At 39.6% G+C, this 22,872-nt stretch overlaps 1 protein-coding gene across 1 annotated transcript in view; it reads left to right on the top strand.

Annotated features, from left to right (window-relative positions):
- The window catches only part of LOC126388554 (protein diaphanous homolog 1-like), a 115,523-nt gene that overhangs the window by 6,564 nt on the left and 86,087 nt on the right, over nucleotides 1-22,872 (top strand). Inside the window, exons 2-3 of the mRNA XM_050041745.1 lie at nucleotides 21,267-21,293; nucleotides 22,115-22,279. Of these exons, the coding sequence (XP_049897702.1) occupies nucleotides 21,267-21,293; nucleotides 22,115-22,279 (192 nt within the window). The remainder of the gene's footprint in view (nucleotides 1-21,266; nucleotides 21,294-22,114; nucleotides 22,280-22,872) is intronic.

The following is a 22,872-nucleotide window of genomic DNA, read 5'->3' as shown; positions in this document are numbered from 1 at the left end:
GAATAAAGGCACTTGTTGGGATAATCTGCTAAGGATGAGCATAATGATTAACGTGAATAGTAGTCTCTGTTTGCTCTATCTATGCCGTGCTTTACAGATTGAAAAGATACAGCTGTTGGCCCAGCTGAGCACTGAGGTTTGATTGCTCTGCAGCTTGTTCTGACTGGATGTAAGAGTGGAGTTGTGTAATAAAAGTGCTGAGCAGGCACACAGAGGAATGCAGAGTCACTGCACTGCTGGAATACCATGCTTAGAATGGAATCTCACTTTCACCTGGGTGGTTGTTTCATTCAGGTGTGTTTGTTTTTATTATATCAGCCTTCACAATCGACTTTGTGGTCCTTTGTCTTCTGATTACGATACATCAAGTGCCTGTGGCTGTGTTGAGACATCTCTCAGATGGGTAGTCACAAGGTCCATGTAATAGTGGTGGTCCCAGCAAGTTGCTTCAGGTAAGTGTTTCCATGCTCTCAGTGATAAGCCATCCACCACTGCAAGCACAAACTAGGGATTTCCTAGTAACAAGACTGTCACAGAATATCCACTTTAATGGGCCTACTCGGATAGATAGAGTCACATTAACCTTTCTGAGTCACTCTCCATATACATATGCAGTGCCTGAAATTCATTTTTCAAAATAGGGAGTAAATTCCTCCTTTAAATGCTTAACATAGGGAGGGGGTTTATACATTTTTTGAAGGGGGTGGGGCACGAGGACCACTTTGTTCCTATTTTTCCTCAGATTACATTTCATTGCATTTTGTTGCTTTCCTTGAGATTGTCTGAAGTATATACACTGCTGTAATTTATATTCCCTTTCTTCTCCTCTCTAGTGGCCATCTCTTTGAGCTGCATCAGGGTCCTTAGTCATTCTTTTTGGTGGCTCTCTATTGTCTCTTGTCTCCGTGCTCTATTCTCTCTCTTTCCTTGCTGTATGAGAAATGCTATTTGAGTGGTGACTTAAAGTTGAGGTTTTGTAACATCGGCTGGTAAAAGGCGCAGCATACAGTACATTTTACTAATGGAGTAGCTCTTTTCACCATTGTTAAGTTTGAGCTGCAGATGTATAATGAGCCAGTTAGCTTGAAACTTGTGTTTGGACTGCTGTATTGGCTTAGTAACAATACTGTTAGGCTTACATGTTTGAGCATCCTGAAGATGGCACTGCCATTTGCGCTCATCCTTTGACGTTCCGCCAGTGGTCCATCATGCTTGCATGCCTTCAACTTCACATCGCTGAAACCTGTCAGCGAGTGAGATATGCTGCTATAGCAGACCCAGAGGCTCATAGCCTTGTAGAAATAGGAAGAGAGAGCGCACTAGGTGTGTTGCCAAGGGGGCGCAAGTCGGTCTGTCTGATGCAGCGTTTCTGGTGGACTGGCCGTACTGCACTGGTGCAGTTACACTTGCTGAAATTAATTTTACATCACTTTAAATATGTGCTGGAATTTCTTGCATTATATCTGCTTGATTTGCGGGAATCATTAAAAATATGTCCAGTATCCCAAATCGCGCACTGAAATTCAGGCCCTGATGTAGACAATGTCAGGTATTTCATTCTGCTAAAGAAGGACATTTACACGTAAAATGTATCTATGAATTTTTTTAAGGAAATTCCAGAAAAAATGTACGATATATATATATATATATATATATATATATATATATATATACACACATATATATATATATATATATATATATATATATATATATATGTTGCAAAGTAAAATTTAGGGCTGAGATGATTAGTCAATAAGCCTGATCGACTTTTCAGTTGACAGAAAATTCAGACGTCCTTTTAATCGATAATGAAAATAATTATCAGGTGGATTCCCTGTAAAATTCCATATTTTGCGATAGAAAACTTAATCCATATTGCCAATTCTCAGCAGCTGTTGTACTTTCTTTAAGCTGTGCTCCTGACTGACTAACTAACTAACTCACTGTCTAAATGAGCAGCCACTCAGTTACTTTTCTGTTTCATGTCATCATGAACAATTCATGAGGGCAGAGTTGGTGTTGCTGTCTAATTAATCCGAACCACTGTAACAGCAGGCTGCTTGCTCAAGGAGGAAACTTTTCTTTTTCCTTTTTTGGCTGCTGTCATACTGTCACTTAATAAAATAACTGATCAGATGATATTTTTGGGCAGCTGTGCAAAGTTAAGTCCTACAGTGGCATTGCAAGACATCGATTGGACAGGAATGATGAATGATTGTTGAAGAGAGAGTAAGAGAAGAGTTAGGCCAGTCGACAGCTAACTTATACTCCGATGGAAAAAACTGTCAGTGTTGAAACTATCCCTTATCAGATGGTGCAACTGACTATTTTTGTGTTACTTTTGGGTTGTTTGTGCATAAAATCATGCCTTGCAGTTTGTGTTTGTGTAGTATGGGGTCGTATCGGGTCATGCATGTGTTGTTTAGTGTGTTACAGGGAGGCTGCAAAGGAAACGGCATTCTGTTTTTCTGCATGTCATTCTTTGTCATGCTCATTTACCCCTACTCAGCTGAGCTTTCAACAAATGCCTGTGTGCATGTGTTGCCTGGAGCTGAATGTTTACCACTGTCAGTTTCATCTGCTCAGATGTTTGTTGGAGGCCTTCACTAGGTGTTAAGTCCGCTCAGTTAAAAGGATTGAAAGGCTAGTCCAGACAGTGGTGTTTCATTTGCTTTGTTCACTCTCAGGTCCTTGACTTAAAATTAGCTGCCACCTCTGTGCATTTCTGGCACTTTATGGCAGAGTCAGAGAAATGCGGCTCCCCCTTTCAGCAGGGTTTGTCTGTTCCTCAGTGGGAAGATATAAAAGAAATATGAAGCATCATATTCATTTTATGTTCACACCACTCTGACCCCTGGGTGTTCACCTATTGTTCACATGCTCATGTTGTCAGCTGTTAAATCTTACTTCTCCTTCTTACTTTTTCTAGTTGTGCTTGTGTACATGCGCGCGCACACACACACACACAGATATGTCAGCGCTTCCACCCTATTATTATTTCTCAAATTCGGAGGGCTGTGACAGGAAGTTGTGCAAAAATAACGAACAGTAGGCTTCCGTATTCGTCCCCATTATTGCTTACCCTTATCTCTTTCCTTACCTCCTTTCCATCCATTGTGCAATGACGTACCAGTCGTCCACTAAATATGTTTACATACATCCTGTTCTCAGATCGTTTGAGGTCAGGTTGATGTTAAAGTATACAGCAGGGTTGTATCACTGGAGCTTAATAGACAGGGTTGAAACATTCCAGGCTGGAGATGGATATCACATCTGTTATCTCCTGAATAAATCAGGACATTGTTTCTGTTGTTGACCTTTTAAATGAATTTTTATGCCTCTGCGCCGACGATAGCTGTAGCTGGAGGCATTATGTTTTCAGGTTGTCCGTCTGTTTGTCTCATTCTCGTGAACGTGATATCTCAAGAACGCCTTGAGGGATTTTTTTTTTTTAATTGGGAAAGACATCCATTTGAACCCAATGATGAACTGGTTAGATTGTGGTGGTTGTAGGTCAAAGGTCAAGGACACTTTCACCTCATCTGTCTCATTTTTGGGAAGGCAATATCTCAAGAGCACCTTGAGGGATTCCTTTTTCAAGTTTGACACAAATGTTCAGTCAGACTTAACGATGAACTGGTTAGACTGTGGTGGTCATAAGTCAAAGGTCAAGGTCAATGTGACCTTGCATTTGTCTCATTCTTGTGAATGCAATATCTAACAAACACCTTGAGGAAGCTTCTTTAAATTTGACAAAACATCCACTTAGACTCAACGATGAACTGATTTGATTTTGATGATCAAAGGTGAAGGTCACTGTGACCTTGCATCCGTCTCATTCTTGGGAATGTGCTACCTCACAAACACTTTGAGGAAATTTCTTCAAATATGACACAAACGTCCACTGATTAGAATTTGGTTGTTGAAGGCCTAAGGTCAAGGTCAGTTTTACCTCACAAAATGTGTTTTTAGCCATAACTCCTAATTGACATCACACTGATGTCAATAGGATAAAATGAAGATATGACGTTTTATATCCAAAAGGTCAAAGGTCAACTTCACTGTGACTTCATAATGTTCTACATAAGACACTTTTCTGGCCATTACTTAACGTCAGGAACAGAAGCGGTCAGATACTGAATTGGTGATGCTAATCTTGGGTGTCCACCTTGAACCTGTGCTGATTGTATCAATCTTCTGTGTTGCTGAAGGTAAGATGTGTGTGAAGCATCCATGTTTTCACAGGCATGGATGTAAACTCTAAGAAAAACTTGACTCATTTGCAGAGGCATACAACAGTGGGACAGTAATTCTAGTTTTACACTTTGAATAACACAAATTAAATTTCCTTTACCTCTACTGTAATAGGGTAGTGGCAGAAATCTCAGATGGCACCCTCAAAACTTCAGATGAAACAGGAACCATGGTGGTGGTCGTCTCTGTTTTAGTGTAGTGACCTCAGCACTGAGTTGGACTTCCACTTCCTCTCATGATTATGATGGTCAACAAAATTGTCCATCACAAGTTCACTATTATGTATAAAGTATAAAAGCAGAAAACCACACATTTGCGAAACTGGAACAAGGGAATATTTGGCATTTTTGATTAAAAAAAGTCACAGACTGGATTGCCTTGGTGGCTGAGTGGTTACAGTGAATACCATGTTGTCACCGGTTCGAATCCAGATGGGGATCTTTATTGTCATGCCATTCTCTCTCTCCCCTGTTTCCTGTCTGCCTTTTCACTGTCATCTCTCCAGTAAAGACAAAAATGACAAAAAATAATGCAGAAAAGGTAATTGTCTATTCTAAACCCTGCTATATTAACAGATTTGCATGCCACTGACTGGACACACTATAGTTTGATTTCCCCATTTTTTAACGTTGACGCCTGCTGCAGACTTTGCTTTGTGCTTTTTAACTGAAGCATCTCTGATTAGCTTTCTACTGTGCTGCTTGGAAAGACAGAACTGCTGAAACAGCATATGGTTTTTGAGTTCTGGCTTGGTGGCTATGACTTCATCATGGCACCATCATCATAACATAGTGCTTTTTATCATTCTTGTTCTTCATGAGTGAGTCAGGGTGTTTTGCTGATTTCATGATAAAAACCCTCTAAAACGGGGCGTCGGTGGCTTAGTGGTAGAGCAGGCGCCCCATGTACAAGGCTGTTGCCGCAGCGGCCCGGGTTCGACTCCAGCCTGTGGCCCTTTGCTGCATGTCACTCCCTCTCTCTCTCCCCCCTTCACACTCATCTGTCCTATCAATTAAAGGCTTAAAAATGCCCAAAAAATAGCTTTAACCCCCCCCCCTCTAAAACATGCTATTTTCTCTGCTACTTTCAAGCATCTTGTTTTGTCTCTAGTTTTATGATTACTAGACCAGTCAGTTGGTCATCAATTTACCTGTGTTTCTGTGTGTGTATCAGACTGAAGTTTTGTATTCATGCTGTTAAATAAGGCTGACTGAGCTGGCTAAGATAGGTTGCTTCTTGAGCTGCCAGTATGCTTCTTCAGAAGTGCTTGTGGGATGGTTGAATAGCTTCGAAAAACCCCTCCCCCAATCCTTTTCCAATGTCGGATTATGGGGGGGCTGCATCCTTTTAACCTTATAAGACTGCCCACTCTATCAAAACATAGCAGCCAAACAGAAGTGAGTAGTTGGCTATTTAGATGAGAAACCCCCTAAATTTTGATTGAGGATTTTTTCTTTTTCTATCAGGTGTCTCTTGATCATCTCAGTGGCTAGTTTTAACAAAAGTGCATGCATTATTATAAATGTAGAGAGTTCTCAGCTTGTTTCAAGCCCACTTTTTCCAGAGTGGCACATAGCATTGGTTCCTTTCCCGTGAGATAAATCACAAGGTTGCTGCTTCTACGAAAAGATTATCAGAGAATAAGAAATACTAGTTGGGTTAAGCTAGTTATTACATTAGCAGTGGTTAAGACAACAAATGCATGACAATGTGATTAATGATGGTGTTTTTACAGTCACACAAATCATGGCTCACCTCAGTGTGTAGGTAGGCAAGCTCATACATAGTGATGCTCTTCTTCTGGTAATCTTTCTGCAGTCAGTCGGCCAGTTAGTGACAGAGGGCAGTGTTGTGACAGGAATTTCCCAGTATATATGCACTAGTCCCTTGTCTGTCTGTTTAACAAGACCTTCACCAGTAAGCAGAGAGGTGGATAGACAGACCTGGAGACTAATCTTCACAGATATGAATGCTCTTGACTGTGTTTCCTATGCTGTGTATGGGGGGCTTAGTTAGGATTACAGTGTCAGTCCTCCTCTGTGACTCTCCCCAGTCTACCCTTGACAGATTACAGTTAATCTCAGACTGGTCTGTGTATCTCAACACTATGACTGTAAACAGCATGGGTGTACGTTTCGCAGTCACAACCGAGTGTCTGGAGGGCAGCAGTCTATTTCTGTAGGAGCAGAGCAAGACGTTAACACATTGAAGGCTGTGGGAGAAATTCAGCTGCTGGACACACGTGCACACCCTGCGGTGTCTTGGCGAGGAGTGTAGGAAACTAAGCTTAACCTGAAATCTGTCATTACTTCACATTATAATCACTGTGTGAGCTGATGTATAGCAGAGGCTTTAGTGCTTGTAGTCCAGTAATGAGTAGATGGAACGGTGTCAGACCACAGGCAATAGCAATAATGTTAAATCATTAAATCATTCCCAGCTTAGTAATATTTGAGATTCTCCTTTAATCCAAACTCTGTGGCTTTGTCTCTACACTGTTTTTTTTAATAGAACTATTTTAAAGAAACATTTGCACACATAAGTCCATAACACTGGATGAATAGTCTATTGCCAAAATTGGCTTGTTAAATTGCTGGGGGTATTGTAGTTAGTAAGGATTGGAGATAATGGCTTGGTCAAATTCACTATATTTTTGACAGAATATAGGATTTTTCATGGCTTAACATCAGTTGAACATACCTAACAGGTATGGTTGGGGGCTGCTGGGACATCACTGTCAGAGTACATCTTTTAAAATCTGTTAACAGCTAATGGGAAATATTCAAATTACATAAAAAAGTAGAAAACTGACTAAAGCTAATTTGTGAGTATCTTTGCTGGAAATACCAAAATGTTAAAAGGAAATGATTCAGATAAACCTTTGGTAATTTGAATGAATTTTAAGTCACCATGTGTTTTGACAGTTTCCTTAACACAAAACACATCCAAGAAAGCAACAGTTGTTGAAGGGATACTTTGCTAAATTTAACCAAGCTTTTTATCGTGTGTAGTATGTGTAAATTAACTATGATAAACTTCCCTTCATCTTGTCAGCGCTCAGCTTTCCCTGCTCATTTGCCAGCGAAAAACTTCTGGATGATGCGTGGGGGCACTCTTGGGCTGATGCTTGAACTACAGGACTTCCTAATATTTGGACACCTGCTGCCATTACAGACACAAAGAGTATAGAAACCCATTAAGAGATTCAAGGTGTGAAGCTCCTGCCTGAGTTTATATTGTGGCTTTAGTAGACAGGGACACACCAAAACCTGTAAAGAGACAAAAAGAACCTTCGTTTGCTCTTCCTCCGTAGCTTCGTGCAGTTTCTTTTTTAGGCAATTCTCATTACTTGTGGTGTAAGCCTGTCTTAGGTAATGGTATGTAATGAGCTAGTTGTTGTTGGGCCTCTAAGCTACCGTAGGAACAAACCCTGTCTCTGTCTCTGTTGATTCAGAGGGCTGCAGTCATCCGTAGGAGCAGTTGATGATGCACGCATATCAGCCAAGTCTCTGTGTGCTGCTACAGTGGACTTAGTATGTGAGGGTACGAGGGAGGTAGTGAGAATTTGTGTGTGTGGAGACACTTACCAGTTCTTGTGGTAATATGTAGGTGAAAGTTTGAGGTTTATATACAGTAACTTGTGTTTGTGTGTGAGGGATGATACTGCAAAGCACTCTGATGGATGCTGCACTTCACTTGTGAGCAGGCGATGTGTGTAGGTGGAAGTTTAGATGTGCTCTGTGGCAGCCACATCACTTTTAAGACTCTAGGCTTCAAGATACAGCCGTTACTTAAATGACTCTGAAGGCCCAACACCCCACTACCAGTTTTTTTTTTTTTATCTGTATAGAGATGACTGTTAGAAGTGCAAAGAAACCTGAGGTCTGTGAAGCGTGCAGTCATGAAACAAGACGGCTTACAAAGGTAAAGTTTGTTTGGAGGCGTTACAGTGTCAGATTAGGTGACAGCACTAGCAGTGATTCAGGGGAAAACTTTATTAATTCTCAAACAGAAATGACACTGTCAAGAAATATGAAAATGGCTGTGGCATAATGCACTTATAGAGTAACTGCACCCAGTCTGCTTGTATTGATGGTTTCATCATTTTGTATTTTGTGGTGACATTTAAAGTGAATGTATTAAGTTTTCCTGTTAAACTCTGGTGTTGCAACTATGACAAGACATTGCTGATGAAGTGCTTTTTAACGTCATGATTGTCTGCGACTTTGAATATAGCCGATGGAACGATTTGTGAATATCAGATGTTAGCAGTAAATGTTTTGTAATTGGCATTTTTGTTTACTGATGCTACAGTTGTGAATGATAAGGATCAAACAACCTCTTTCAAGCTTTGTTGTTGGTGATGATAAACTAACATGACCTGTGCTGTTGGTATTGCAGAGAGATGGAGGTGGGAGTTGTGGGTTGACCATATTATTTTAGTGCTGCTTTTGATTTTTCCTGACCCATGTAAACATATGGGTGAGTCATCCACGAGTGAGTAAATATGAATTTACATGTATTTGTTTTGGTGAAATTATTTATGTTTGTAAAACCTAAAACATTTCTCTGTGAAATTAAAATGCATGTTTTCAGAGTAAGTTATGCATATTTGCAAAGCGCTCTCAGTTTTTGTGAATATGACTTTACACAACACAAATAAAATGTGGATAATGAGATATTTGCGGACACATTTGTGGATTGTCTTCTGTAGGTTACAACTATTAAAGTCTAATAAAAACCTCCATAACTCCCTTTCTCTCTTGCCATCTGTGGGCATAATTGAATTGTGTACTATTAGTGTTGGTAATTCAGATCGACTTCCTTTAAATATCTCTGTGAGTGTTCTGTAAAACCCATTTGTAAAATCCTGCTCTTCTCCAAATTATAGGCTTAATCTTGTGTTGTTGTGTCTTAGACTGGTGTTGTTTAATGTCCCTCCCCCCTTTCATTTCCAACACAAAGATTTTCACAGTTTTTGGTGTATGATGATTTATCTTTATTTGCTCTCCCACAGTAAGTGGTATTACATTAAAGTTTAATCTGTGTTGTTCATTATTATATCATAGAGGCTATTATGGGATATAGGTATTTATCAAAATATATTTACGTGGTGGTGAAAGCTGTGGCTGGAGGCATTATGTTTCGGGTTGTCTGTCCATCCTATTCTCAAGAACACATCTCAAAAACCTTGAGGGAATTTCTTCAAATTTGGCACAAACATCCACTTTGATTCAAGGATGAACTGATTAGAATTTGGTGGTCACAGGTCACGGTCACTGCGACCTCGTCCGTCTCATTTTGACCTCACAAAACTTGTTTTGGCAACTCGGGAATTCATATGCTGATCATGTCAAAATGTCACACAGATGTGTAATAAGATAAAATGACGAAGTGATGACATTTTATATCCAAAAGGTCAACTTTACGCGGACATCATAATGTTCTACCAAAACACTTTTCTGGCCATTATTCAACATCATAACTCATAAAGAGAAGACATTTGGTCAGATACTGAATCGGTGACACTAATCTTAGTTTCCCACCTTGAAACTGTGCTAATGGTATAGATCTTCTCTGCTGCCTGGTGGAAGATGTATGCGAGGCATCCATGTTTTCACAGACATAAATGTAAAAGATAACTGCAACTTGGCAGATTTGCAAAGGCATGCAACTACACGTCTGTAATTCTAGTAATTCTTGTTTTCCCATAATTTAAGCAGAATGTATTTGAAATGCAGTTAAAGGCTTTGTGATTGTAACTGCATAATGCCTGAGAGTGGAGAACCAGTGATGTATACTTCATAGTGATTTTGAAGGCAGTTTGGTTCATATGTGGTGGAAGGTAAAAGGTAAGCACACGGCATACAGCTAAGCAAAATGTGTATCTGTGAGTGTACGTGCATGTGTGTGCTGTTTAGTCCATTTTTAATGACACCTGCTGTACAACTTTTGTTTTTCGGCAACAGGTTCAGGACTTGTATTACTTACTGGTAATCCCCATACAGTTAGAAAGTGTGAAATGTGTGATTGTCCAGGAGCCTGGAAGTAAAAGCCCTCTTCATTTTCTTCAACAATATTTTGTGACCAGCTGCTGGATCACTTCTATGGCTTGGATCAGAATAAAAACTCATTAGTACTATCGATGGGCAAAATTCTTTGTTCTTTTAGTAAAAAAATAGTGGGGTCAAGCAACACTTGTTAGAATTCTGTAAATACATCCAGCATTTGTAATCTACTCATTGTGATGCAAAATTTTGTTCCCCATTGTTATGGAGAAGTTTTCTGAATTGGCTAAAGCTGTGGCTGGTATCTGTCATAGCAACAGCCACTGAAGCTCTGGATAGGTACTGGGGAACTTTGAGGTTGACAGGTTCAGAACCTGTTTCCATTCAGTATGCATAAAATGAATTCACATCCCATCTGTTGTTGTGGCGCTGGTTGTTGAGATTATTTAATAATAAAAAAAGTGATATGTAGAACTAAGGACCTGTGTCCACATAGTGTTTGTCTTCAACAGCGAAAAGGGATTGCAGGCCGCAGAGTGCTTTATCTCAGCGCTTCATAAAAAAGGTTTCCCCAGCCCTTTTTTTTTTAATGGCGCGCTGTGTGTAGATTTTGTTTCTATGACAACAATTTTGTGACATTGAAGTTTGCTAGGTAGCTAAGGCGACACTGCATCGACAGAGGGTTGATTTCACGATTAACAAAAACCTTAGAACGGTACAGTGATAAAAACACAACACTTACCAGCAACCTGCAGTGTCTGCCGGCCGGTCTGCTCCCACAAATGTTTTTCTGTCATTTTTGTGACAGTTGCCTAGCTGAAGAAGCGACATGAAATCACCAGCACCCTTCTGAAAAGTTGAGATTTTCAACTAGAAGCACTCTGAGTGGCTGCAAGAAAAAGGTGGTGTGTTCTCTACGCTCTCTCCTCATCAGGAGCAATTGAAAAAAGACATCAGCGCTGAGAAAAAATGCTATGTGGACACAGGTCCCAACGAATATTCTAACTTTGATTATATCTTCTGATTAAATAAAAACAATCAATTGTCAGAATTAAGAAAAGAGAGAGAGATATATGACGTTCTTTCAATAATGTTTTGTGGTGTAGGACATTATTGTATTTATTTAATTTGCAATGTGTAGGTATGCAGCTTAGATATTTTTAAGGATGTGCTTATGTTAAAGTAGTTATGTATCTTGTTGTGTTGGTTTGCCCATTTATGGACATCAGGCCAAAAAAAAGGATATACGATTGGTTCAACCATATGTTTTCTTTTAAAAGTGGTAGTTAAACATTTTTCAATTTTGACAGCCCTGATGATACACAGGCCAGTTCATTTGCAGATGTTAACATGAAGAGGAATGAGGAATGAAAAAACATAATATTTGTATTTAGTTTTTACTGAGGCTCCAAGTGGAACGAAAAATATCTAGAAAGAGAGATGCTGCACAACCTCCAGTGCTGTGTTTTGGAACCTAATGAAGTAGTTTTTTGGGTTAAAGGTTGGCTGCATGACACCAACGTCACTTGCATACAATGCAGTGAGACAGCTCATAGCCTTTCACCAATTTCTGTAAAGAAGACATTGCATTTACATGTTGAGTTTCTTTAGTGGCCAGTTGTAGTTAGGAAGTGGGGCAGGATGTTGGTGGCGGGTGGTTTATGTTCAGGTCACACTACAAGTCTTTCAGAGTCCTTAGATCTCTAAACTTTTCATGTAACACAACTTGTCTTACAATCGGGAGTCTTGAGGTGGTTGTGGTTTTCACATAACATGACTGACCTGCGACAGGGGGTTGCACACTTCAAAATCTTTCTTCTGCGTGGATCAACCCACAATCTGGTGTCGGGGGTGTGTGACTAGAAATGATCAAAGTCAATAAGTGACAAAGCAGCATTCTGAACAAGTTATTAGGGTAATAGCCTACAGAAATAATGTGTGCAATAGTCCACCTTCCACCTTCTCCTCCCTTCTCTGTCATTGTCTTTCTCTCCCTCTCAAACACATACATACACCTTGGAAAGTGCTGCAGGGCCTCTTGTCCCTGTCCTCAACCAGTGTCTTGCGTTGTCATTGGCTTTATCTTGCCAACAAAGTCTCAGACCAAATACCTGGCATGCCAGATATCTGGGGAGCATCTGAGATGCATCAGTAAGCCTCTTGGCTTACGTCTTTGTGACAGTTTTAACATAGCGCCCAAGTGCCTATGTCTATGTTTTGTTTATCTATTTTATTTCTTTTAATTTTTATGTACTGCTTGAATTATCTCAAAGCTAAATATGGACTAGAGGTCTATATACTGTGGCTTGTTCGGCTTTTGGCTTTTTCCTCCTTCAAGCTGTCGTTATTGTTTCGGCCTTCTGCCTTTTTGTCTGATTTTCTCAACAAATAAAAACTTAGGGCATCACATTAATTTGAAAGATGCAGTAAAACTGATTTTTTTCTTATGGCAGTTTCAACTAATACTAACCAAACAAGACTAGACACTGCTCTGTAAATGTTGACTACTATTACATTTCCTTAATATGATGGGGTATCTGTGCTGTGGGCAGCTATGAGTTGTTAAGATATTGGTAAAACACAAGTGGCCTTTTGTAGGATATAATTGGCATTTTGAAAGGTGTTGCATGTGCGGCTTGATGCATTACTGGTTGTATTAGCAATCAGTTAATTAAAATGGACCATCAAAATGAGTCTATGGAACCATGGGAGGGGATGTTTTCAGTTAAATCAGCTTTTTCCTGAAGAGACAATTGCTATTCTGTTGTGAACACAACAACCAATCTGGGACCTAGGTTTATTAATTGAATGCTATTCATTTGACCTTTCATTAAAGTTTATTCAGTTTTAGAAGACAGACAGGGTGCAAAATTAGACACATGGCAACAGGCCCTCTCTTGTTTCAAGCAGAGGCGGGTGGGGGTAGTTGGGTTTTGTCTCTCCACTAACAACAGCAGACCAAGGATGGGGAGCAGTCATGCAGCAAACATGCCCCACTTGGACTGACATACAATCAGTCTCTCACACATAGACAGTCAGTGCACTCAAATACACCTTGAATCAGTAGGTCAGTGAGGCGTGCAGGAGCGTGCAGCATAGAGAAGATCAAGTGTGTAAGAATTGGAAGATTTCCAAATCAGTGTGGGGTAATGAAGAGGAGACGCTGGCCTCTGAGGGTTAGACCTCACAGCCTTGGTTAAATATTGTATGTACTATTTTGGGGACTCTTGCTCTTTCTTAACTTTCATCCTCTTTATGTGAGGGTCTGCGTTTCTTCCTTGTCACAGGTTGCTTGGAAGTTGTAACTAACATTGCATGTGTCAACAGGCAGGGTTCCTCTGAAAAAGTGACTTCAACACTGTTACACCCTGCTCTGAATCCCATCCCATTTTTTTCTGGATGTTTTGCTTTTCGGTTCAGGGCAACGTAAACTCTTAAAAATGGGAGGGAAGGTGTTTTTTTAACTTAAGAACCCTGTTCTCCACACAGCTTTGTGTGTGTGCATTACGTCAGGGTTGTTGGTCATTTCCTGCTCAGGCTCTATTCATAGGAAACTTTTTCAGCTGTGGCTGGGTGTGCCTGCCCATGTACTACTTCCCCCTGTGCGATATCATGAGTAGACTCTGTGTGTAACCATGGCAACATTGTAAGCAATACAATGACAAGCACATTGCTCTGTAACTCCACAACTTTTACTGTTCAGTGTTTGGAGGTTTTCATGTATGTGGCCTTAACATTGCACCCATCTTTCTTTAAAACAAACACAGTAGGAATAATATGCATTATTTCATTCTTCCATTACCCTCCATCTTCACCTTATTTTCCCTCCACTGCCACACACCATACACCCAGCACCTCGTCTGCTCCCTCCACACATTCATGTCAGCATCATATCCCTCTCTTTCACCTATACTCCCCACTCCACATGGTATTAATATCCAGAAATGTTACAACCCCAATTCTGCATTTTACCCATTACAAATAAGAGAACACAAACAGAAATATGAATGCAGTAACCCCACATCCATCTTAACAGACGGGTTTTCTTTGAATTTTTATACTCTGTGAAGGCATAAGATCATAGTAATTTCTATGTTATTATGATTTATACATTTGATATGTGGAGACAAAAGGTTGGCAGATTAGATTCAGATCAGATTGGCAATAACCTTTTTATTGCGTTTCTTTCTTTACTGTGTTTCTGTCCTATTGCAGTTCATCTTTTTTTTAGCATAACAAAAATCCCTTTCTTTCGAAGTACTGGACAATGGATGTTTGTGTGTGAAGCTACACAGTAAGACCAAATGACAACCAAGTGAAACGTCACGCAAGGCTGAGAAACAATCAGAACAACTCAATTGTGGTACAGTAATAGACATGGCTTGACACTAATTCTTGCCTGGAGATCTTTGATAAGTGACTAATGCTGACAAACAAACATATATGTAAATCCAGCTTAAGTTTTACTTTTAAAACCTCCGGTCCTTTCATTTGAACACAGTTGATTGCTCAGGCCTTTTTTTTCTTCTTCCGGGATAGTTTACCATCCGGTAGCTATAATCCGACTTGGATAGAAAATGTAAATTCGCCCAAATCTACAAGTGCCTTACGGACTTTAATTGGTCAGCATCATAGCTGATCTCAGTTCTCTCTGTAATGACATGACCATACATTCTACTTTGTTCGTGCCATTGCTGTATAGGCCTATATGATTAATAGAAAGCTTTCACCTACTGTATATATTCAGAACTTAAACAAACTTGCTTTGCATTATTGTATACCATAAAACATTAATAGATGTTTTTATGATTATGAACGTTCAAATATACAAATATCTGTGGACACACCAGTGTTGGTATCTCTTAGGAATGAAGATAATACAGGATATGAGATTAGGGCTGTGATGATAACCAAATCACCACAGTGCCAAGATCATCTGACGCTACCGTGATGAGGTCATCACCATCATCACTGCATTCTTTTTTTCTTTTTGTTGTTTTATTGGTTTGTTTTTGAGCTGATACAATAAGTCAATGAAACATTGGGCTACTTTGGCCCTGATGCAGCCCCACTGTCTACATTCAGAACTATGTAGCCTCCCTCCATTACCCTCCCACAGCACTATCTGATTGGTTGCACATCACAAGTAATAGCCTGTCAACACTGATGGCTGCCATGCCACAGGTGGCAAAGACGGAGACTGGAGCTGCTCTGGTGAGCGAGCCAACTTGGACCTGTGTGTCGAACTTAAGATGGCAGATATTACTGAAGTTTTAATAAACACCACAATCTCATACTGTAAACTGCCATACTGAGGGGATTTGTTGTTTTTTCGCTGCGGTAAGAAAAAAATCCATACTGTCAGAGCCTATATAAGATTGGCATAATACAATAATGATGGGATGCTATTCACTTAATTTATAAATCTAGCCCTAAGACAAATACAGAATATGTCACATCCTTATCACATTTGCAATATCTGTCAGAAAAATCATATTTTCCACCTAACATGCAGCCCAGCCATTACCTTAGTGTGCATCAATCAAATGATCATCTGACAGAACTGTCGGTGCTTCACTCATTTGCCTGTAAAAGTGGCCACTCTGCTTTCTGCCAGTCTGCATTTACTTAGTTTTCACTCTTGCTCTGATTTACATAATCTCTCACCACTCCCAGGACCCGCTCCTTAAATATGTATGCACAGACAGGTGCAGGTACGCACACACAGAGAGAAACATCAGCAATGCCGTGTGACTGTCTCATTATATCGCTGTCACAAGCCAAATGCATCTGCTGATTTCGTGGTCTCTTCAGCTGTCTAGTTGTAGAGGCAGACAGAAGACAGACAGAGCCCATTTCCTATCCTCCTTATTTTGGTGCTGCCTTCAAGGCTGCGTAATAACGCTCCCTTTGGAGTGTTTATTGTATGTGCGGCTGTTTGTGTGGGTGTTTTGTAAAGAGCTTTGCGTTGGGACACTGGAGGGAGTTTTTCCCCGCACAGAAAATTACAAAGCAGCAATCAGTGCACCACTCTCACTTGCAGTTGTGCAGTTTTAATTTTCGTTTAAACCTTTTAGCCCTTATTAAAACGATCATGCATATTACAACTTAACTAGCTTTTAATGTTGGGATGCTTTTGTTGGGATTTAGACCTCCAATTACCAATTTCCTGTGGGAACCCCAAGTAATATTGGACAAGTCTATAGACAATACAGTACAGTTGAACATGCCTATCCTAAAAATAATGATATCATTGAATTAAAAACAAAACACTAATGCTCCGAGGCCCCAGTCGTGTCAGATTAAACTCCTGTTTTTTTAGTAACTTTGGGTGCTGTGACACATCCATTTGGCTGAACCTAGCTACTGTTTCAAGCCTGCTGCTATCTCAAGCCACCTATGGCCACTATGTAAAAGTTGCTTACTCTTTTGAGGTGTTGGTGGCTTGATCTTCACCCAAACTGTAGTAAGATGGAGCCTGTCGCATGCACCACTTCAACTAATCAGCTCATTGTGGCTGATTAGATGAATCGGCTCATTCAGCTGGCAGTTTGTTCTTGTGGAACCCCTCTGCATTATAATTGAGTTTGAGTTTCTGGGTTTGGTATTTGGACGAAGTCAGCGAAAAACTTTCTGAGCCCAAGTGGAGGGAGCTGTCATTATTCAATTATGTTGAATACTTTTACGTAATAATTATCTAATCATTAGGTCTGTAAGAAGTCTCAGAATGGTTAAAAAAATCCAATTGCAGTTTCACAGATCCCAAAGAGATGTCTTTGAGAAGCTGGAGTAAGCACACAATCTGCAGTTTGTATTATCATCAAAGTAGTTGTAATTATTTTGGTAGATCGCCAGTCATAATTCGATTAATCGATTAGCTGCTTATTTTAGGCTTAGGATGAAATTGAGAAAACGGCACACTACTCCTACTGTGACTAAAGTGGTCATCTGTAGATTAATTGCCAAACATTAATGAGATTATGTACTTTTGTTCCACTTGTGTGACTGGTTTTCCCCTTGTCATTCACAAGTATGCTGGTATGCTGCTACAAAGGTTACTCAGTTCTTTCTGTCAATTTTAATAGCATCAGTTTGTCGAGGCATAGCCTTTCGCACCACAGGCTGAGTTGATTATTTTTCAGTGTTGTGTTAAGGATCAATTTAGCCGACACACACATTCAGGGAGATTTTTATGTTGGCATTATACTTCTGAGAATAGCATGAATAGCCAGGGTTTGGGAGTAATTCAGTATTGTAGTGTATGGACTGTCAGTGGATTATATGATATATGATTATATCACGTAATCATTTTGCAAAACCGCCGTTTAACGTAATAATTTTAGGCTGATTGTAATTAAAAGATAACACTAAAGCAATTAAGTTTAAGAGTTGAAAGAGTTTTGTCTTGTTTAGTACTGAACAGTGAAAAACAGTTCATTGCACTGAATAACAATTAGGTTATTTGATACATAATTTTGCATTCATTGCCATATTGTGATATGCTGTGTATCTGAAAATTATTTGTATAGTATTTTGGTATTAATTTCAGCTATATCTCCCAGCCGTGTGAATAACCAATTAGTTCTTGGATCATAGCTGGCACTGTCTCATTGATTTAACAGAGGCTTTGTTGGTACTCAGAGCAGAAAGTGGTTCTGAAGCGGTTCATTGTTGCCTTTATGGTTCCCCTCAGACAGAAAGACAGTACTTATAGGCCCATTTCACCCCTTAAAGACAATCCTTGCTCAAACACCGTGGTTACTTTTGTATATGAGTGCATATAAATGTACTTGTGGGTTAAAAAGCGGAACTTTACAAATTCACAAATGGTTTTTGTCTCTTCCTCTACCCTCTATCTCGATCACTGTCTTCCTGACACTTGTGTATTCAGTTTCCCGTGCGATTACCCAGAATCCACTCTGCCTACTGTCAGCTGTTTACTTCCGTTCTGTGGGCTAAGTAGCACCACAACATTTGTGTGCGTGTGTTTTCTGCCCATGTCTGTGTGTGTGCATGGGTTGAGGGTCTGTTATTTAATGGCAGCTGTGCAAGCGGAAACCTCCGTCTTTTGACTAGTCTCCCCATAATCAGACTGCCCTTTTTCTCTCTGTCTTTCTTCCTCCTCTTTACCTATTCTCCTGCTACAGAAAAATGTCCAATTAACTCGTCCATTTGTGGCCGCCCATGTTATTGTAGGCATTCTTAAGACATCCCTTGACAAGGGGACAGGAAGTCCTAAAGACTACACTAATGTTGTTACAAAATCCATACAGTAAATGTTCAACGAAAAAATAGGTACAAAAGGCCAATTATCTACATTGAACATCTGTAAAAAGCTGTAAAACTGAAACAATAAGCCAGATTTGCTTCATGTACCCCTAACTCAGTGTCATGTAAAAGCAGCAGGTGACTAAAAGATGAAACAAACGCAGCACAACTGGAACAACAGCTTGCAAGCGGCAGAGCTCACCGCAGCCTTGACTCATTTCATTTCCTCGACTTCATTCATTTGATCTGATTTATTTGGATGTGAACGCTGTCAGCAGGCTTAAGCATGCACACACACACACACACGGATCTAGGGAAAACTACTGAAGGAAAAAATCATTGGCAAATTTTGGGTCCTGAATTATTTCTGTAATACTGATGAAAGTGCAAGCCTCAGCTGTAAGGCAAATATTAGAGGAAGCTTGATAACTGTTATATTGAGTATCTCCTGATACTAATGCCATCTGACACTAGTTTGTCTCTCTGCAATATCTTTCAGTCTAAGATACTGAAGAGGTGGTGTTGTGTTTGTGGCATTGTGCATCATGCATTTAACATTTTGATTGCTGCCACAGAACTGTAAACCATCAGGCAAAACATTCTGACTTGTTAAACTTTGATTGTCTTTACATTGTCCTGTCAGATTTATTAATGGCATGGGAAACATGTCTTAGCTACTGTGTGGCTTTTTTCTTAACGTGAGTCCTTTATTATTCTAATGTGAGTTCTAATTATACTAATGAAAGACAGTAAAATGTTGCAGGGAATGTGTGAAGATGTTGTTTGTCTTATGGCAGTTGTAAGCATCCCTGCTGGGTCTCCTAGGGGGGCATTATTGGGTGTAGCCAGACACCTAGTAGGCAAGACATGTACACTCACACCAGCACATTCAACAAGAGACAGAGCAAAGTTATCACAATGTATTACAATTGAATTATATTTGTCCCACAGTTATTTTGCTCTGCGGTCTTTCACATGAACTGTAAATCACTCGACACGCTTTGTTTTAGAGCTCAGAGACAATGGGTAACACGTGGAGGTCAAAGAGAAAGGAAAAAAAGACAGGCTCACTCTCATAGCCAAAAAAGTACATGGAGCTTTCTCTAGAAATACAAATAACAGAATGGTAAATCCAAGGTACAAATACTGTACTGTGGTCACCAGATATATTACTGAGTAGATGATGGTGCCATTTTATGCTGTTGAAAAGGTGTATTTCACAATCTTGGTTCATATATTTTACCAGTAATATGGAACTGAAGGAAAAGTAACAACATTATATTAACTACCTCTATATACTGCCTTCCAAAGTAATGCTTTACAACTTTGACAAACCCTGCTTTCACACTACTGCGAGGCTCATTTATTTGTGGGTGAATTCGATGTAATATTCTTTATCTGGGACTGGAAAAGTTCAGTGTCTTGAATTATTAAAGGCATGGTATTTATTGTTTTCACTTTTGATATAGACATAAAAATCTACTTTGTCTTCATTCAAATGTTATTCAATTTACATTAATTTAATACAATCAAAATGGGAGACTGTCATATTATTTTTGAAGCTCTATTCACAACAGATAGCCGATAGATGGGATGAAGAAGGGAGAATGTAGCTTTACAGGAACAACCTGTTATTACCTTGTAATAATTTGATTGTGGACAAAGAAGTTCCCTTCTTTTACCCCATACCTCAGTTACCAAAATTCTTACATACGGTATCAGTGTTTTCTATCATAATAATATTATGTTATTTAAATTTTTGTGATTTTTGAAATCTATATTGCAGAGTATTGTGAGACTTTTGAATTGTTGAGTGTAGATTTTGTCTTAAAAGCTGAGCTAAACATATAGGCCAGTGCACCACAGGAGAAGAGAAACATTTGTCTATGCATTTAGTCTGTTTGTGTGTGGTCCTTTAATGTGTTTGATCTTGTGATCCTTTGACCCTCACACTCCTGCAGCTGAGACTAACCCTCAAGGTTACATGCTACTTGTTGTCTTGTGGGTTGTTGTGACTTTTGCTCTACCCTGTCAAAATACATGGAAAACAGCTTGCCTTTAATTTACAAGGGAAATTTGCAGTTAAGAACAGAATGTTGATACTGTCCTTAAAAGTATTTTTCACCTCCATTTCCCCTTCCCTCATTAGTTCTGTCTATTCTTATTTGAGACATTGTCATGTTACTTGCTCTGCATGGACTTTGTCAGGCCATGTGTTTGTCCAGTTTGAAAGTGGTTCTACCAACAATGGGTTTCCTAGGGGGACATTATTGAATGTAGCCTGACATCTAGTGGTCAAGACATGCAAGTGTATTTCATTTATATTGGTGCCACTTTCCTGCCTTTAAAAATGTATTGATGTCTCTCTGCCTTTGACTGTTTGACTATTGATCTGCTACTAATAGGTCACACATGTAATTACTTCCCTCCAGGTGCCTTGGTTACCTCAACTTTGATTCCAGCTCATTTAAATGTAGCTCTCTGTCGATATGTTTCAGTGACTACATTGGGTAATAGTGTGCCCCTTTTTCCTGCTGCGAATCACTTATGAACTCTATAGACAGTTTCCTGGATCTGTTTCCTGTCATAAATGATTTCTGTCTAATTGATTCTTTTTCTTTCTCTCCCTCCATCTGTCTCCCCTCTTGTCACTGCTGATCCCCGCCGTCTGTTTGATTTTTTTCCTACCCTTCCGTTCCATTTTTCTCCCTTTCATCCATTCATCCTTTACAGAAACTCAAACGCCTGATTCCTGATGAGGTAGGTTTGTTACTGCTTTCAGCTGTCACCTGTGCACTTGACTTTCTGTCGTATTGATCTTCAATAAACCGACTCACCTTTGTCCTTTAAATGTCACATCACTGTCCGTCACACAAGCCTAATCCACCATAACGTGTTTTTAAGTATGTGTGTTTTGTCCTGTGCTGTGCTCACGTTGGATGTGCATGCTTTGAAGATGCACACTGATGGCATGAAATGCTTGGCACACAGACCAGTGATGCCCTCATGTGCCTGCCACATGAGGATGCCACACTCGTACACAATGACTGATTAGTATTTTTGAATCATTGTGGAGGGTCACTATGTCAAAATGTGCCAAGATTGCATGTATCCAAAAGTTGACGCTCTTTTTTTATTTGGCAGTAAATGATACAAAATGCAAGTTTTGGCAATTTACCACATAAAGTCATTAAAACCAGAGGGAAGGAAATCCCCTATTGTTTATCAAAACTGAGTCTTATGTTCTGTGCCTGCCAGTGTTGACTGCATGTTGACTTTGTGTCTCAATGTTTGTTGGCAAAAACCTCTGACGTCTCTAATCCCTAATCATCATCTCACAGTGTTGAAAGGTTTCTACTGTTGTAGAAAATATGATATCCCAAAGTGATGGGAAAAATAGCCCTTTTGATTTTTGTTATTTTTCAGTCATAAGTTGGTATTAAGAAAGTAGGCCTGAATTCAGACTGTGAGTTGATGAGGGATTTTTACCTTTTTTGTGGTCTTACAGTGATGGTCACACTTTGCAGTTTTTCTCCCTGACCTCCTTCCTCTAACCTGTGTCATATTGTCTGCTAATCCAGTTGGAGCGTTTCACCAGCATGAGGATGAAAAAGGACAAGGAGAAGCCTGGCCATGTGCCAAGTCAGCGTCACTCTTCAGCTGCCAGCTATGAGATCAACGCTCAGAGTGCCATGCTGCATGATCATTCTGATGAATACGTACTGGAACTCTTTGAACAGATGCTGGTGAGAAAGACAGTAAAAGTGTGTGCGTCAGTGTGCGTGTGTGTGTGAGTGAAATATTAAACTTTTGGAGAATCACCTCTTCAGTATCTCCTCTAAACAGACATGGAAACTTGTACTTGGTGTTTTCCACTCTAGGGCTGCAACTAATGATTACTTTCATTGTCAAATAATCTGTCAGTGCTTTTCTCAAATGATTGATGAGTTGTTTGGTTTTTCAAATGTCCGAAAATGGTGAAGAATGTCGAGCAGGGTTCCTCAAAGCCCAAAATGATGTCCTCAAATGTCTTGTCTTGTCCACAACCCAAATATATTAAGTGTACTGTCATAGAGGAGTAAAGAAACAAGAAAATATTCACATTTTAGAAGCTGGAATCATCAGTGTTTTGACTTGTTTTTAAACTCAAACAGACATTATCAGATTAGTTGATGAATAATTTAATAGTCGACAACTCATCAATTAATTGATAAATGGTTGCAGCTTTGTTCCACTCACTCTTAATCACTCTCTGATTAATTACACTTAATGTAGAATTACCAATATGTTTTAAAAGAAAAACCCAACTATAATTGTGAAAGAGTTTATTTTTCGTTTG

Source organism: Epinephelus moara, chromosome 4 (assembly GCF_006386435.1).
Source record: "Epinephelus moara isolate mb chromosome 4, YSFRI_EMoa_1.0, whole genome shotgun sequence".
Lineage (NCBI taxonomy): Eukaryota > Metazoa > Chordata > Actinopteri > Perciformes > Serranidae > Epinephelus > Epinephelus moara.
This window is presented reverse-complemented; position numbering and strand designations above follow the sequence as displayed.